This window comes from Mercurialis annua, linkage group LG2 (assembly GCF_937616625.2).
Source record: "Mercurialis annua linkage group LG2, ddMerAnnu1.2, whole genome shotgun sequence".
NCBI classification, from domain to species: domain Eukaryota; kingdom Viridiplantae; phylum Streptophyta; class Magnoliopsida; order Malpighiales; family Euphorbiaceae; genus Mercurialis; species Mercurialis annua.
Window position 1 is genome coordinate 55,489,300 of NC_065571.1, and position 16,946 is coordinate 55,506,245.

The 16,946-nt window shown below is 35.9% G+C and overlaps 3 protein-coding genes across 3 annotated transcripts; 1 reads left to right on the top strand and 2 right to left on the bottom strand.

Annotated features, from left to right (window-relative positions):
• Nucleotides 1–1,130: 1,130 nt before the first annotated feature.
• LOC126670585 (uncharacterized) lies at nucleotides 1,131–2,700 on the top strand. The gene is made up of 3 exons (XM_050364350.2): nucleotides 1,131–1,914; nucleotides 2,002–2,187; nucleotides 2,274–2,700. Exons 1-3 carry the CDS (start codon nucleotides 1,360–1,362, stop codon nucleotides 2,562–2,564), a joined length of 1,032 nt encoding a protein of 343 aa, XP_050220307.1. The 5' UTR covers nucleotides 1,131–1,359; the 3' UTR covers nucleotides 2,565–2,700.
• A 91-nt stretch (nucleotides 2,701–2,791) lies between these two features.
• On the bottom strand, nucleotides 2,792–4,730 carry LOC126670586 (chloroplast processing peptidase). Its single transcript, XM_050364351.2, has 5 exons — nucleotides 4,091–4,730; nucleotides 3,786–3,923; nucleotides 3,417–3,503; nucleotides 3,203–3,270; nucleotides 2,792–3,113 (listed from the first exon to the last, which is right to left on the bottom strand). Exons 1-5 carry the CDS (start codon nucleotides 4,607–4,609, stop codon nucleotides 2,981–2,983), a joined length of 945 nt encoding a protein of 314 aa, XP_050220308.1. The 5' UTR covers nucleotides 4,610–4,730; the 3' UTR covers nucleotides 2,792–2,980.
• Nucleotides 4,731–5,148: 418 nt separating this feature from the next.
• Nucleotides 5,149–8,515, bottom strand: LOC126670584 (pentatricopeptide repeat-containing protein At5g21222-like). Its single transcript, XM_050364349.2, has 4 exons — nucleotides 8,381–8,515; nucleotides 7,375–7,562; nucleotides 6,174–7,088; nucleotides 5,149–6,081 (listed from the first exon to the last, which is right to left on the bottom strand). The coding sequence occupies exons 2-4, from the start codon at nucleotides 7,435–7,437 to the stop codon at nucleotides 5,257–5,259; spliced, it is 1,803 nt and encodes a 600-aa protein (XP_050220306.1). The 5' UTR covers nucleotides 7,438–7,562; nucleotides 8,381–8,515; the 3' UTR covers nucleotides 5,149–5,256.
• Nucleotides 8,516–16,946: the final 8,431 nt, after the last annotated feature.

The window sequence follows — 16,946 nt, forward strand, 5'->3', positions numbered from 1 at the left end:
AATTTAATTGTTTTAAAAAGTTTAATCCTTATAATAATAAAATCATTTTTTTTTTAAATTTAGGGTGCTATTGATCGAAAAATACGAAATAGGATGATATTGAAAAAATTACAAGGTGCTATTAAAAAAAAGGCAAAAATATTTAAAAACCCTCCACCTTTGAATTTGTTTTCAATTGCACCACCACGTAGGAGAATTTTCAATTACACCCTATTTAGGGTTTTCAGTTTTCGTTTGTACCCCAATTGACTAAAATGACCTCTTTTTATTTAGAAAAAAGTTTAAATTAATCCTTCATATACTAATTTATTTGTTTTTTTTTTCAAATGGAGAAAATAATGATACAATCCCTCTATTTAGTTGGTTTTAATAATTTTATCAATAAATTAAATAAATTATTATTTTTTTTATTTTGGAATACAGATGAAAACTGAAAACCCTAAATAGGATGCAATTGAGAATTCTCTTAGGTGGTGGTGGAATTGAAAAAAAGTTCAAAAGTGGAAAAGTTTTCATTATTTTTGCCTAAAAAAGGCTTAAGGTCTGAAAAACTACCGACCTTTCAAATTTTTTTCAATTGCACCCTCATCTTATAATTTCTTCAATAGCACCCTATTTCGTATTTTTGGCTTTCAATAGCACCCTATTTCGTATTTTTGGCTTTCAATAGCACCCCGACCTTGTAAAACACTCAATTTTACCCTATTTTGTCTTTTTGACTTTCAATAGCACCATAAATCATCAAATTAAACTCATTTATCGAGGACTTATTTGAATTTTTTTTAAGTTAAAAGACTTGTTTAAAAATGTCCAAGTAGAAAAAAGTATGATTTCACCTTAAAATTTAGTTTTTTTGAAAATTTTCATCCTTATAATAATCAAATCATCTAATTTTTTTAATTTAGAGTGCTATTGAAAGATAATAATACAAAATAGGGTGCTATTGAAAAAATTACAAGGTGAGGGTGCTATTGAAAAAAATTTGAAAGGTCGGTAGTTTTTCAGACCTTAAGCCCCTAAAAAATTGAAAGGTGTGTAGTTTTTAAGACCTTTTTGCCTTTTTTATATAAAGAATAACGAATCTAATTAATGCAAAGTAAATGATCAAACAATCAATAAATAAATGGTCGTCGTTCAAAGTTCAGGGAGCTCGAAACGACGTCACAAACCTGATCATGGCAGTTACATTTCACTGCAAATTATTAACGGAAACCAAAGACTTGGAATATTTCTATTCCGCCTAAGCTAAATTCCTAACAACCTCCCCTATTTTCTCTCCCAAATCTCAACACCTTTAACACTCACACTAACCAAATAAACTCTACACCAGTAATACAAAACCACGCCTGAAATTACCAAATGACGTACACCAAATCAGATTCCGACGACTCAACAAGCATCTCATCTCCGCCGCCGGCGTACACCGTGGAAAATCCACCGTCAGACGCTCCAGACTTGTCATCAGCCAATGCCTCGCCGACTGTCACTAGTCCAGGGTTCTCGCCGCGGCGTTCTTCCTTTTCCCGCCACTCAGGAGTCTCATCAGCCAATGCTCCGCCGCCTTTCGCTATTCCAGCGAACTCGCCGCGGCGTTCTTCCTCTTCCCGCCACTCAGTAGTCTCGTCGTCGTGCAGCAGAATTTCTGGCCCTTACGCGAAGATCCTGGCCGACAGGGAGAAGAAAGAAGCCGAGAGGCTTAACAGGATTAGAGAGTGGAGATTTAGCGTTATTCGCGAAGAGGAAGAAGAAGATGGAAAACTGTTTTATTTTAGGAGCAATAGTGATTTTGATGATGAAGTTTCGCGACGGTTTCATATTTCGCTTGCGGTTTTAGGGCTTATTCTGATGCTTTGCACGTTTTGTTTCATTATTCGGAGTTCTATCAGGCCGTTTCCACCACGAATCATTGTTAAGGTCCGTACATTTCGTAAATCATAATGTGTTTTGCAATTATAACACGATCTTTTTTTAGTTTTAACACGAATTTTCAACTTCTGACAGAGTTTGAGAGTGCATCATTTTTATTTCGGTCAAGGATCAGACTCGACAGGTGTACCGACAAAGATGATAACGATGAATTGTTCATTAGAGATTAAAGTTGATAATTATGCCAAGTATTTTGGGATTTATGTTAGCTCGATGCCTATTAATCTCATGTACTCTGAAATCACAGCTGCTTCCGGCGAGGTAAAGATCTGTTTACGTTACCAAATTATTCAATGATCGGCTCTCTGAATTACGTATTTGAATCTGATTGTTTTTGGTGATTGCAGTTGAAGGAAACTTATCAATCAAGAAAGAGCGAGATGACGGAGTTTGTGAATCTTGAAGGTGTCGGAGTTCCTCTATACGGTGCAGGGTTGAATTTGGTGATTTCCGACTCGCATATGAATCAAACAGTACCATTTAAGTTACGTTTTGATGTTCAGTCGCGAGGAAATGGTCTGGGGAGATTGGTGAGTTCAAAGTATACAAGGCGTATTTCTTGTTCTTTTGCTATTCAATCTGGTAGTTATAATAATAAACCTATCATTTTTGAGAATGATTCATGTGCATATGATTGATTCATTTGGATTTCCACGTAGAATATAGTTGTAATAATACAAAATAGATTTCGTTCTTACTAAGTAGTTGTTATTTGTGTAGATATAAATATTTTCTTACCAGGAAATATTCTCATTGCTTTGTCGAGTTATTGAATTTCAAGTACAAGCATCGACTCTGCCTATAATGTTTGATTCAGTAAACAATCAATTGTGAATGTGCAAATCAGAAACCGCGTAGGCGCATATAACCGAATCAAACTGACAAAATTATTTGATTCGAGATTATAATATTTATTGAATTATTGATTACAGGAGCAAATCTAATTTCAATAAGGCCTTTAAAAAGTGGCAATAATTGTGCCTCCCTAGCGAACGACTAAGCCATATCTGCAAGACCAAAAATGGAGCTAAAATGGTCCAGCTCGATGGACCGATTAGGGGGAAACCGAAACAGTTTCTTGCTTGTCAACGGCACAACCAGTCTCAAGAACAGTGCCACCGATCCTGTTAGGGGGCCAATAGCGAAAAATTGATCTTCCGATTATATTCTTTGCAGGAAGAGGACCCCTGAAACAAGAATACCTCCAAAATTCAGTATAAACAGCAAAAAGAAAATGTTAAACCCAATTCTGTATTATAGTATCAAGAAACATTACCACACATGTGAGTCGTAACTATTATTGCGATTATCGCCCATCACGAAAACTGATTTCTCAGGCACACGCTGAGTCACAGAGTAAAGAAAACAGGCATGTAAATTATTTAAACAAAACATAATGGTTACACCAGAAAGTAGATCTTATCATTAAGGATGTAATGCGAGTGTTAGATAACGAAAACAAAAGATAATAAAAATTGACATATACTTACAATTGGAGTCATGTCATACTTGGGCGATTCCAGAATAAAGTTTTCATTTCTTTCAACTCCATTGACTACAAGCTTCCCTGAACGAACCTGCATATGTTCATACAGCAATCACCAAAGCATTCTAACAGAGATACTTTTATGGTAAATGATGAAGAACATGAAGCACTCCGAATACGTTTCCATCAAAAATTCAAAGTCACAGTTAGTCATACGACATCTAAACCAACTGTAAGAAATTACAAAACCTCATGTCTTACAAATATAGATCAAAACTCCACCATCATACATACAAATAACAAAACTGAAGCGAATATCAAAATGTTTATGCATAAGATACGACTGAATTTAACTTAAGAGCGCAAATCTTACCTCCACAACGTCGCCTTCCTTGGCAACAATTCGTTTAATGAAGACGTCATTGTCAGTGTATCCAACCTCCTGAAGAACCGGCGGACTCTTGAAAATCACTATATCATTTGCACAAGGATTTCTGAAATAATACGAAACCTGAACATTTCAAATAACAAATCTATTAATTATGTCATAGTATCAACATACTCTTTGTATCAATCAATATCCAATTATTATCCACTTAAACACACAGTTAACTCTTAAATACAAAAAAGTTAGGACATTACTAAACAGAATTAAGCAAACAAAAACCAATATTTTACCTTCTCAGCAACAATTCGATCACCAACATCAAAAGTTGGATACATAGACAAAGAAGGAATAAATCTGGGTTCAGCTATAAACGCCCTAAAAGCAAACGAAACTGCCAAAGCTAAAAACACAGTCTTTGCATCATCAGAAGTAAAATCTACCCACTCTGGTAAAATCCCACCTTTTTTCTCCACCTCCTCATCTCCATCATCATCACCCCCACCTCCACCACCACCGCCACTTCCACCACCGGAATCAATCGCTGTACTGGTCTCCTCACCGGAACCCTTAACTCCATTGCAAGTTCCCCTTCTAAATTGGGAGAAATTGAGAAGCGGGTTATGATGGTTTGTACGAGAATTGGACTGGGTAAGTGTTGTATTACAAGAATTTGGACCTAAGTGAAGATTGAAGACTGTAAAATTTGGGTTTTTGTAGGGTTTAGATGAGGGAACTGAGGTTAAATTAGGGTTTCTCAAATTGTGAATGTCTAATGAAGATAAAGGAGATAGAAGTTGTAAAGATATCATCTCTTGGACTTTATTTACTGTTCGATTTCAGTCAGCTTTGAATTTTTCTTTTCTATTTCCCCCATGGCTAGACTAAACAAGTAACGGTTATCTAGTTGCAAACGGCAAGTTGTCTCTATCAAATGACATGTAGCAGAGCTTAAACGACACAATGTATTTATTCGTCTTATTCTAGGTAGCACCAACACTTCAATCCTCGTTTCCCGCTTTCGAAAGCTTGACATTTTGGACTCGAAAATTCATTTTTATCATAAAAAACCTTAAAATAATACTATTTCGCCCTATCCAAGTGTCCCGTTTTCTGTCTAGCTTATTGTATATAAAAGGAAAAAAGCATAAAAATGACCTTAATATATAGGCCGCGCCTCACTGAAGATATTAATGTTTTTTTCGACTTAATTATGACTTTTAACGTTTTCAAAAGTGATTATTTAAACCCTTAAATTAACCAAAGTTTATAACAACCTTTAAGTTGTCTAACCCCAACGTTTGCTTTGATCAACAATGGACTATGACATGCATAATTTATGGAGCCTATAGAAAATTGAGGTATATGTTGTAATAAAGCAACTGCAGTATCTACAACTTTAAGAAGGCTGCAAGAATTCTGTTATGTACCAGACCAGCAGATGCCAGCATTTCAGCATCTAGCTTATGGCAATAATTCTACATGAATTTACAAACTTTCCGCACAATCCCACGCAATCATTGTAATGCTTTTTGCAGATGATCAATGGTTGCATCTGATATTGCGACAAACACCTATAGTTTCCGAGGGTCATTTGGCTTCGAACATTTCCAGCAGAGGATGATGATGATGATCCCTTATGCTTGCTCATAACTTCTCCAGGTACCGGCAAGATCTTGGGGTACGAAGCACTACTATTTTGATCCTTATAAATCCTCTCCGCCGGTATCTCCTCATCTTCTTCATCATTGTATGTAAGTCTCTTGGCTTCACTCAGTAAACCAATGTAGCGCCACGCATCTGCAACGAGCTCGATAGTGCTCTTCTCCGGAGGCACGCCTTTTTCTTCCATCACTCGGAGCAACTCTTCAGCTTTCCACGGCTGTCTAGCTTCTGCATAACCCCATATCAGGGTCTCAAATGTTTTCAAATTGGGGGAGATCCCGATTTCGCACATTCTCTCGTAAACCTTCATCGCGTTCTCCATTTTACCAGCACTGCACCATCCACTTATTATGGTTGTGCAGATTACAACATTTGGGCGCACGCCTGACGTGCTCATGGAATTCAGGACTGATTCTGCCTCCTCAGGTTCTCCAGCTCGAACGTATCCTTTGGCAAGAATACTGAATGCATGTGTATCGGGTTCTATTCCCGCCTTTGACATGTCGTCCAAAATCTCTCGGCATTTTTCCATTAGCCCTGCTGAGCTCCATGCGTTCATGATTGTGCTGAACGTAACAACATCTGGCTTGACGCCATATTCTTCCATCAAAGATAACGTCTGCGAAATCCAATAATGTTTCGAAAAGTTAATAAACATCATTGTATTAAACGCTCAAGACAAAGTTTCACAGCGGAGACATAGTCATTCACCTCATCGACTCCATCAGTATCTGTAATGTCTAGAAATCCTTTGATAATAGAATTGAAAATAATAAGATTTGGATTCACTCCGAGCTGCTTCATTCTGTAAACAAACCTTGAGGCTTCTATCATGTTACCTTCTTTGCAGTAGCCATTGACGATGATACCGCAAGTACGCTCATTGGGCGACACTCTCTTGTTCTGCATTTCCGATATCATTTCTTCGGCCATAAACGTCTCCCCTTTCTCGGCATAAGCCTTAGCAAGTATGTTATATGTGACAACATCAGGTTGTATACCGGATGCCAGCATCTTGTCCACCGTATTCCACGCTTCCTCTATGCTTTTCTTGTTACACCATGCTCTGACCAGAATATTATATGTCCTATCATTTGGTTTCACATCTCTTTCAAGCGACATCAAATCTAGCAATTTCAAAGCTTCTTCAGGCTTACTGGCATTTCCATATCCTTTAATGAGAGTGTTGAATGTGCTGGTTGTGGGCTTGCACCCGCTCTCCTTCATCTTCTGAAAGATTTTCATAGCTTCTGTTACATTTCCGGATTCAGAAAAGGCATTAATCATGGCGTTGAAGAGTATGGAATCTGGCTTCATACTGTTTTCTTCTACTATAGAGATGAGTGATAAAATGGACTTGAAATGTTTCAGCTTCGTCATGGCAGCTACGAGAGTTGTGTATGTTACAATAGTTGGCCTGTGTCCATCTTCCACTAAACTATCAAATATCAGATTGGCTTCGTGAGGCTTCCCTCTTGCAATCAAAATACTCATCAGTTTTGTTCTTGAACGAACCGTTTGGCAACTATTGTTGCCCAAGCATACCGAGCACTGGGATTGAGCTCGTGAATCATCGACAGATGAAGAAATAAGCTGAAACTGGTCCTTTCCTGAGAAACGCGGGTCCTGCACTCAAAATTATCCGAAGTTCTATCATTTGATTTAGAGACTTGCCAAAAAAATAACAGTTTGGCATGAACATTAGGATTGAACTAATGCTAAGTTATCTCGTAAAGCTAGATACATACAAGCTTGTAGCTAATTTTGTCATTTTAACACTTCAAAATTGTACAAGAAAATCATAAGTTAACGTGAGCCGAGCTTGAACTTTTCATTAAACAGTCGTTTGAAGGACTTTTAAGCAGATTGCAAGTTCCAACTGAAGCAAATTAATTTAAATGTGGCAATGTACCATAACGGCTGATGTATCAACGAGCTTTCTTCTTGTGATAGTTGCAGCTTGCTGCTTGCCCATAATCACAATATGACAGCACTAGAGACCAAATTCTCCGGATTCTCTCTCTGCCCTCGCGCCTTAGTTGTGGATTCAGTCCAAGCTAACATTCCATACATAAAAGGCAGAGTCTTTCTTGATTGAGCCTAATAATAATAATATGCATCATCAAATCAACATTAATAGATTTTGGCAGAAAATTTAGCAGCAAATCAGAAACTTCACTGGAACTCAAGTTATCAATTTATGATGAGAAATCAACAAACATCGGCAGGGGCAAAGGCATAGATATGCATTTTTATCATTCAATAATAGGAATTTGAAGATACTACTATCAACTAATATTACACGGAAACGGAAATGTCGAAATAGGAAATGGTGAAATTAATAACTTTTATAAGAATAGGTTATAAATACTAAAGTTTCCAAGTTTCTGAAGTATTTCGAAAGATGAAAACGAAACATAGGACTCCGTAAATTTCCGTGCAACATAAATGTTGGAACCAGAAGTAGCCCAACATATGCATGTTCTCCATTCTACTCATACGTTACCAATGTGGAATTTCCATCAACAGTCAACAATACAGACAACCTAAGGGAGCTATGTTAAACCTTGGAATGTAAATTAAATTTTATGTGCAGACAAACAACAAATTAACATAACAACAAAAGTATAAGCATGTTCTTGATTTTTATATGAAATTCTGTAGTAATTTTACTCTTCAACAACAAGAAACCCTCAATCAGATTACAAAAGCACACTGCCCCATTCTAAGAAAGTAATTGGCAACCAAAGAATACTCAGAAATGCCAAAACTTCCAAACATAATATACAGATTATGATCAATAACAGAAGTAAAGTAAAGCTGGTCTAATATTTAAATAACCAAAATATTCATGTTCAATTACAGTTAAATATGAAAATAATTAGTTAAATCAGTTATTCAGACAGTAATTAAAGTACCTGTTTATCAGTTGGGCAGTTGCCAATTGTAAGGAGAGGGATGAGTTTTCCTGGACATGGTTGGTCACAGGCCTTTTTTTTTCTTTTACATGCAGGTTTTAGAACTAGAATAAATGAAAGTTGATGTCGTTTAGTGGGTATGTGTGTGTGTTTTAGCATGCACTTGCGATTCTTATCCACAAATATTATCATGAAATAGATTTCTGGATTATTTTTTGAGGTCGTAAAGTTAATAATATGAATTTTATATTTTGAGGAGGAGACCTTGCCACGCTTGCTTTTATGGTTTCTTTAGTTTATTTAAATTTTAATTTTATTGAACTATAAATATTTTTAGAAAAGAACTTAAAAAGTATGAAATTTGAGAAATAAATTTAGATAAAATTGATATATTGGACATCTGAATTGCACGAATATACAAAAGATAATAGTATTAATTTAAAAAAATATTATGTATAGCTCATTTTATCAGAATTTTTTTTATTTTAAGTTAAAAATCAAATCAAATAAAAAATTTAAAATAAGCACAATAAATAAATCAACCTTAATATGTTCTACTAGTCGTAATCCCACGCAATTGCGCAACATCAATATTTTTTTAATATTTTTCATAATATTTTTCATATTAGATTTGTTTCATTTACATTTCAAAATATTATGTTAGACAATGGTCAAAATTTTAAATTATAAAAAATATTAACTATTTTATCATAAATTTTAAATTGATTAAATTTCATTTCTTTTTACAATTTTCTAAAAAATAAATCAACTTTTGCAATGCAACATCGATATTTGTCACCATTCATAGAACATGATGATTTTTTTTTTCAACTTAAATTGTACCAAAATAAAAATATAATTTTTGAATCCAAAGCCACGAATTTTTTGAACTTGTGGTAAATTTCATATGAATCATATATAAGTTTATATTTTTTCAATATTTTTCATCCATATCTCTTTTAAAATCTACCCGTAAAAATATATTTTATGAATATAAAGGAATTGCCTATTTATTTCAAAACATTTATATTGATATATATATATATAATAAAAAGGTGAAATAAAAAAAGACTAAAAATATTAAATAAAACGATAAGATTTTTTATATATATTGAAGCATTTATAAAATTTAAAAGTTATAATTGTATTTTAATTTGGTCAATTAATTGAAAATCTATTAAATTTTTCAAATAACTGTCGATGTACTATTTCTAAAATTGATACATGGTATCCTAATTTGGAACTTTAAAAAAAAAATACACATTCAATTGTCATATAGGCACAATCAAATCAATTTTGAAAATTTAGATATATTTTCAATAAATTTATCAAAAATTGTGACAGATTTAGACAATTTTTGAAAAAGCAAAATATTTTTTTAGATAACATTTATCCATTAAACAAATAAGAAAGTTTGAAAACTCAACATAAACTATAAAATTTTATTAGTTACTTATTGATGGATACCGAATCCTATTCTACTTATAATGGAGACGAGTCGCAGGAGATCTATTCTCAGACGACACCAGACTCCCGCCCAAATGGCCGAATCCATCGGATCCGCCTTGACTGGAATACATCATTCTACATCATAAAGACCGAATCACTGAGGACTCGGACAAAGCACGTCGACCCCGGGATTCGGATAAGATCTCCAAGATCTACGCATATTCGGAGTATCTGTCCTATTTGGATACAAATTCCAACTTAGGAAGATAGCCTCCAACTTAGGAAGGCGAGACTGTTTAGGAATATCTTCCTAAATAGGACTCCTGTCTGAATAAGGAAGGACACTCCTAATCAGGGTCAAACCCTACTAAATAGGAATCACTTTCCTACTACAACTCTGTAAGGTATACATTCGACTACTATAAAAGGAGGTTAAGGTATGCCTAAACACACAACTGATAACAAATACAATTATTCTCCTTTAAGCCTAAACTGACTTAAGCATCGGAGAGCTAATCGGACAAACTGTCCGATTAGCCATCTACACTGTTTTGCAGGATTAACGCCGTCGAGATGCCGGAATCTATCAATTGGCGCCGTCTGTGGAAAAAGCTTAACAAACTTCAATTCGAATGAGCTTCTCTGAACTCAAATAAATTCTCATTGAAGGATGGCATCCGACGGGACTAATCCAAAAGAACAACAAATAAATCTAACGGATCTGATAAATCTGAAGAATCAAGAAAGAATCAAACGATTGTCATCGAAAATTATAAAAGGAGAAGCGAGCAAATAATACTAATAAGAAAATTAAGCAGGAAAGACGAAGAGATACAAAGCTGAAAAAGGAAAAAGAAGTCACAAAATTTAGCCAAGAGACGAGCTGCTCAATTTATTGTTAGCGCAGCAGAAAATAAATAAGAGAAGAGAAAAGAATCACACAAGATTTTTTACGTGGTTCGATCAATGCGATCTACTCCACGGCAGAGAGAGAATTTATTCTATATGTTTGTTGTGAGTTTACAATAGGGTCATCACCTCTATTTATAGTGAACCCTTAAGACACAATTTATGTCCTAATCCAATAAGGAAATAGACTATAAATCCTAAAAGGAAAACAATGCTAAACAAAGGATTAAGTATCCTAATCTAAATAGGAACAATATATCCTAATCCAAATAGGAACAATATGAGCCATAACTCAACAATCTCCACCTTGGCGAATACATCCAACAAGATTAATCTTGAAACCTTCTTCAGCAAATCACAAAGGCCACCAAATTGCATCACAGAATAAACTCTCCACCTTGACTTAAAATTACTCCAAAGTCAAAGTTAACCAAGACCAACTCTCTCTCTGCCATCCATGCCCCTTAAGGGCCTCATGCACTACGTACATTAACCAAGTCATATGCTTCTCTACTCTGCACTGCCTCTTTATACGACTGCGGCTCATCGGAATCAATGATCTCACTTATTGCCAAAGCATAAGCCATAGGATTAGTATCAACCGTATCAACACAATCCACATATCTCATTGGTGTTCTGATTTGCCTTCTTCCTCTCCTTATTGCTATACTATCTTCTACCACTTCTTCATTAGGCTCGTTTATAGGATCAGTAGTAATCCTATTTGGAGCTACAAACTCCACCTTCTGGCTAGCACCCAGATCAGTTTTTCCTGCAAGATCACCAAGTTCCTCTTTCTGGCCAAACATAGTAGATTCATCAAAGGTTACGTCTCTACTAATAATCAGTTTTGGAGTTCTATCCATCTCTGTGCACCACAGTCTGTACCCTTTAACTCCAGTCGCATATCCTAGAAATATGCATTTCATTGCCCTCGCCTCAAGTTTACCATCATTAACATGAGCATAGGCAACACAACCGAAAACACGCAAGCCAGAATAATCAGAGGGTTTACCATACCATACCTCTTGAGGTGTCTTCAAATCAATTGCAGTAGATGGCGATCTATTCACCAGATAACAAGCAGTGTTAACTGCTTCAGCCCAGAAACGCTTTGGAAGACCCGCGTTTAACCGCATGCACCGAGCACGCTGTAGTAGTATTTGGTTCATCCGCTCTGCAACCCCATTCTGCTGTGGCGTGTACCGTACAGTGTGATGCCTCACTATACCTTCCTTTCTACAGAAGTCATCGAATGGTGCATTGCAAAACTCTAACCCGTTGTCCGTCCTGAGTGTCTTGACCTGTTTTCCAGTATGTTTTTCAACCATGGTCTTCCACTCCTTGAACCGCCCAAACACTTCATCCTTCGATTTCAGAAAATACAACCACACCTTTCTCGAGTAGTCATCAATAAAGGTCACAAAATATTTGAGTCCCCTGTGGGATTCAACCCGAGCAGGACCCCATAAATCCGAGTGAATATAATCCAGGATGCCTTTAGAAGTGTGCCTTCCAGAAGTGAATTTCACCCTGTGTTGCTTGCCAAGAATACAAGTTTCACAGAACTTCAGCTTCCCCATTTCCGCTCCTTCTAACAACCCTTGTTTACTCAATATGGATAGCCCCCTCTCACTCATGTGACCTAACCTCTGATGCCACAACTCGGTTTTACCATCATGTACCTCCAAGGACCGAGCAACCGCCACAGTTCCCACTACTGCACTTCCTGTGAGAATATAAATGCCGTGTTGTAGCACACCCTTCATCACAGTCAATGCACCTTTAGAAATTCTGATCTGTCCATCTCCGCCTGAGTGGTTGTACCCTTGCTTGTCAAGTGTACCCACAGAAATCAAGTTCTTCCGCAGTTCAGGAATATACCAAGCATCAAATGTTCTAACCATACCATCATACATCTTGATCTGAACAGAACCACTACCCTTGACAGCAAGCTCCTTATCATTCGCCACCTTTACAGTGCCATTCCACTCCTTGAAAGAATTAAACAATTCCTTTCTAGAAGACATATGATAAGATGCACCAGTATCTAGGACCCAGGTACTATCAGAACTTGATGTACTCACAGTCAAAACATCACCGCTTTCTTCCTCATCAGAACTCTCCTGTACCACAGCTGCATTAGCATTACCGCTTGATTCCTTGTTTTCGCCACCCTTTTTCAGTTTCGGACAATCTCTTCTAAAGTGCCCCTTCTCCTTGCAGTGATAGCATCGTCGTCCATTAGACTTCGATTTGGAACGCGACCTGTTTCCTTTCCCACCATCTCTCTCATGACTCCTGCCCCGACTCACCACAAGACCAGAAACCGATTCCTCCTCATTAGAGTTAGAGACCTTTTTCTTTAGTTCTTTGGATTGCAAAGCATCCTTTACATCACTAACAGAAATCGAATCTCTACCATATAACATTGTATCAACAAAGTTTTCATATGAACTGGGCAAAGAACATAAAAGAATGAGGGCTTGATCCTCTTCTTCAATCGAAGCACCAACACCTTGTAAATCTATAACAATTCGATTGAAGTTATTAACATGATCTCTTACCTGAGTATTTTCCGTCATCCTCAATGTATACAAACGTTGTTTCTGATACAACCGGTTTGTAAGAGATTTCTTCTGAAACTTGCTCTCCAACGCTCCCCATAAAGCATCAGCAGTTCCTTCACCGATAACCTCTCTCAACACCTCATCAGAAAGACTCAATAGAATCGTACTATGTGCCTTTGACATAATATCTGCCTTCTCTCCCACAGACAAACCTTCCGGTAAATTGCTTTCTCCTCCTAACGCCGCTACGCATCCTTGTTGAACCAAAACAGCCTTCATCTTGACTTTCCACAAAGTAAAGTCATTCGAACCATTGAATTTCTCAATATCGAATTTATGAAGCGACATCTTCAATCAACAAAATACCTAGAATCTCAGATTTGAAATCTAGGCTCCGATACCACTTGTTAGCGCAGCAGAAAATAAATAAGAGAAGAGAAAAGAATCACACAAGATTTTTTACGTGGTTCGATCAATGCGATCTACTCCACGGCAGAGAGAGAATTTATTCTATATGTTTGTTGTGAGTTTACAATAGGGTCATCACCTCTATTTATAGTGAACCCTTAAGACACAATTTATGTCCTAATCCAATAAGGAAATAGACTATAAATCCTAAAAGGAAAACAATGCTAAACAAAGGATTAAGTATCCTAATCTAAATAGGAACAATATATCCTAATCCAAATAGGAACAATATGAGCCATAACTCAACATTTATAAATTAAAAGAGGAAGAGAAACAAAGCACAAAGAATAAACCAAACTCAACAAAGTCAAATTAAAGCAGGTCACGTTATGAAGAATGGACACAAATCTCATTGAGCAATTATAAAGTGGAGGATCAAAACTGAAGCACTAATAGCTTTTTTTTTTTTTTTTTTTTTTTTAACAGAAAGCACTAATAGCTGCCCACACATAAGTTAGCTGCAAATCAATGAATATAATAAACAAGGACACCAAGCACGTTAAAAGTGAGATAAGGAAGCATGCAGGTCAAATCAATTGAAGCGATGGCCAGAAAAATATCTACGTGATAAAAAAACAGGTTCAATATTTTTTACATTCGTTGGAATAATATGTTTATAATGCATGATGAATTCTTTTTTATATATTCTAAAACCTCGCATGATATATATTAAAATTTGGTTATTGATTTCGGTTTTAAAATCAAAAAAAATAATATTATTTTAATTTAATTCTCATTTTTATATAACTTCAAATATGTTATATCTTTAAACTGAAATTCAATATAAAATATATAAAAAAAGAAGAAGCCAAATATGGCTTAATCAAGAAAGGATTGTTCCTATAAAGACTCGGTCAAAAAGAATAGATCATGACAAGAAAGAAGAGACTCGGCCTAGTACAGCTCGGTCAAAAATAAGATATCAAAAGGAACACCAAGAAAAAAATAATAAAAGGAAAAAAGCAAAAACCAGACGAGCAACGCCCAAAAGGCGAAAAGCGAAGTAGCCCAAAAAGAAAAGAGATGAATGATCCAAAAGAAAAAAACGAAGGCGAATCAAATATAGTGATGAAGAGGGAGGTCCGATCAGGGCGAAAGAGGAGAAAACAATAGCAAAAATAGCAAAAAGCCTCCGCCAAGAAAAATAAAGACAAACAAGACCTAATCAAGAAAGCAAGAGAAGCGAAAAACCTACAGATTGTAGGAAGAGAAGAAAAAAAAAACAAGAAATCAACAAAGAGAACACCACTTGAGATCATGAAGAACCAAGCGATGTAAAAATGAAGGAAAAGACCTCGGAAGAAACGAATGAATAAACCAAAAAAGCTCCGTCAAAGAAGAATAAGTCAAAGCTTAAACAAGAAGAGACTCGCCTTAATAGGGTTCGGTCAAAAAGAATAAAACAAGAAAACAACTAAAAAATAATAATAATAAGGGTTGACAAAGATGAACCATCCAAAGAAGACTCATCCAAAGAAAAACCCCAAGAGGGACAAAAAAGATAGATTCGTCTGAATTTTGAAGAAAACCCCAAGAGGGAAAGAAGTATGAATAAGATAGAAGTCAAAAGGCCCATCATCAAGTATAGACTTTTTGTCATACCCGATGGTGTCAATCGCCCGTCGTCAAGTATAGATCTTTTGTCATACCCGATGGTGCCAATCGCCCATTGTCAAGTATAGAAGTTTGTCATACCCAATGGTGCGAGCTATCTTTAATTCATACAATTCAGCAAAGCAGAAAGGAATCAGGAATAAATAAAGGCGAAACGCCAAAAAACCAGAGTATAGATTTACTCTAAAATAAAGGCGAAACTCCAAAAAACCAGAGTATAGATTTACTCTAAAAATAAAAGAAAAACGCCAAAAACAGAGTTTAGATTAACTCTAAAGGCGAAATATCAAAGATCAAAATCAACTCAAAGCAAAATAAAGCGAAAGGCGAATCAATTAAATAAAGCAAAATAAAAAGAAAGCAAAACGCCAATCAAAAGGAATGCGAAAGATCTCAAAACAGAAGACCAAGTCTAAAGTGATTCGGGTAAAAATAAGGCCAAGTGCCAAAATAAGGAGACTCACTCAAATCAAAAGAAATAAGGCTACAGGCCCAAATCAACAAATCACAAGAAACTCGCCCAAATCAGAGGAACAAATCTTAAAAAGGAAGGCAGTCCGCCCGAAAAGAATTAAAATCAAGGAAAATCGACGAAATAAATTGAAGACATGATCTCAAAAACGGGCATAAATACCCTTTGAGATCAGTGTATTTGTGGAGGAGGTCAAAGAACTCATATCTTTCCAAAGAAGAAAACAAAACTCTCAAAATGAAAAAGAATTGCATAAAGGAAAACAAGAAGAGTCACTTCGAAGAAACAATTACTCATTAAAATAGTAAACATCAACTGACATTCAAAGATAACACCAAGATAAAGGTTTCATCCCTGAAATGTTAGTTTCGCCAAATATAATGGCATCGCCTAAATAAAAGAAAGCTGGAATAAAAGACTTCGATTAATGAAGATAAAGACAAGCACAAAGAACACAGGAATGTTGAAATCTGAAAACCAAGAAAAGAAGAATGAACATCAAGAAAAAAGAGGAATGAACAAGAAACTTAAAATCACAACCAACGAAGATCAAACATAGCAAATCAAATGGAAAATAAGGAGTAATGCGGCAGTAACGAAGAATCAACTGAGTGCTAAACAAGAAAGGTTCAAAATCCAGAAGAAAAAAGAAAAGACTCGATCGAATCCTTAAAAGGTTCGGCCTATAAAGAGTTTCACCCAAAAGAAGAATCAAGGTTTTCCTAAGATGAGGGAACACCTAAAGATAAAAACTCGCTGAAGGGTTTCGCCCAGTACAAGGGCTTAGCCCACTAGTGAAGATTCATATAGTATAAAAGCTTCACCAAATGATGAGGAGTCGCCACATGAATTTTGCCTATAAAAATATCTAAAAGAAGACAATAAGTCTCGCCAAGAGAATGAGCTTCGGCATAAAGAATCTCCGAGAAGGATCCCAACAAAGAGGAAAAGGATAAACAAATAAAATTCAAAAGGCCGATGGATCAATCACAAAATTGATTGGAAATTAGAAGACAATTGAAGAAATTTCAAGAACATAAAACAATCAAAACATGAACAAAGGAATACCTAGAGATAAGGCATC

Coding starts and splice junctions, on each gene's coding strand:
- LOC126670586 (XM_050364351.2), bottom strand. CDS start 4,609: ATGATATCTTTACAACTTCTATCTCCTTTATCTTCATTAGACATTCAC. Junction 3,271..3,416: donor AGTATGACATGACTCCAATT/GTAAGTATATGT, acceptor TCTGTGACTCAG/CGTGTGCCTGAGAAATCAGT. Junction 3,114..3,202: donor AGTTACGACTCACATGTGTG/GTAATGTTTCTT, acceptor TTCTTGTTTCAG/GGGTCCTCTTCCTGCAAAGA.
- LOC126670584 (XM_050364349.2), bottom strand. CDS start 7,437: ATGGGCAAGCAGCAAGCTGCAACTATCACAAGAAGAAAGCTCGTTGAT. Junction 7,089..7,374: donor TTGATACATCAGCCGTTATG/GTACATTGCCAC, acceptor TTTTGAGTGCAG/GACCCGCGTTTCTCAGGAAA. Junction 6,082..6,173: donor ATACTGATGGAGTCGATGAG/GTGAATGACTAT, acceptor TGGATTTCGCAG/ACGTTATCTTTGATGGAAGA.
- LOC126670585 (XM_050364350.2), top strand. CDS start 1,360: ATGACGTACACCAAATCAGATTCCGACGACTCAACAAGCATCTCATCT. Junction 1,915..2,001: donor CACCACGAATCATTGTTAAG/GTCCGTACATTT, acceptor AACTTCTGACAG/AGTTTGAGAGTGCATCATTT. Junction 2,188..2,273: donor TCACAGCTGCTTCCGGCGAG/GTAAAGATCTGT, acceptor TGGTGATTGCAG/TTGAAGGAAACTTATCAATC.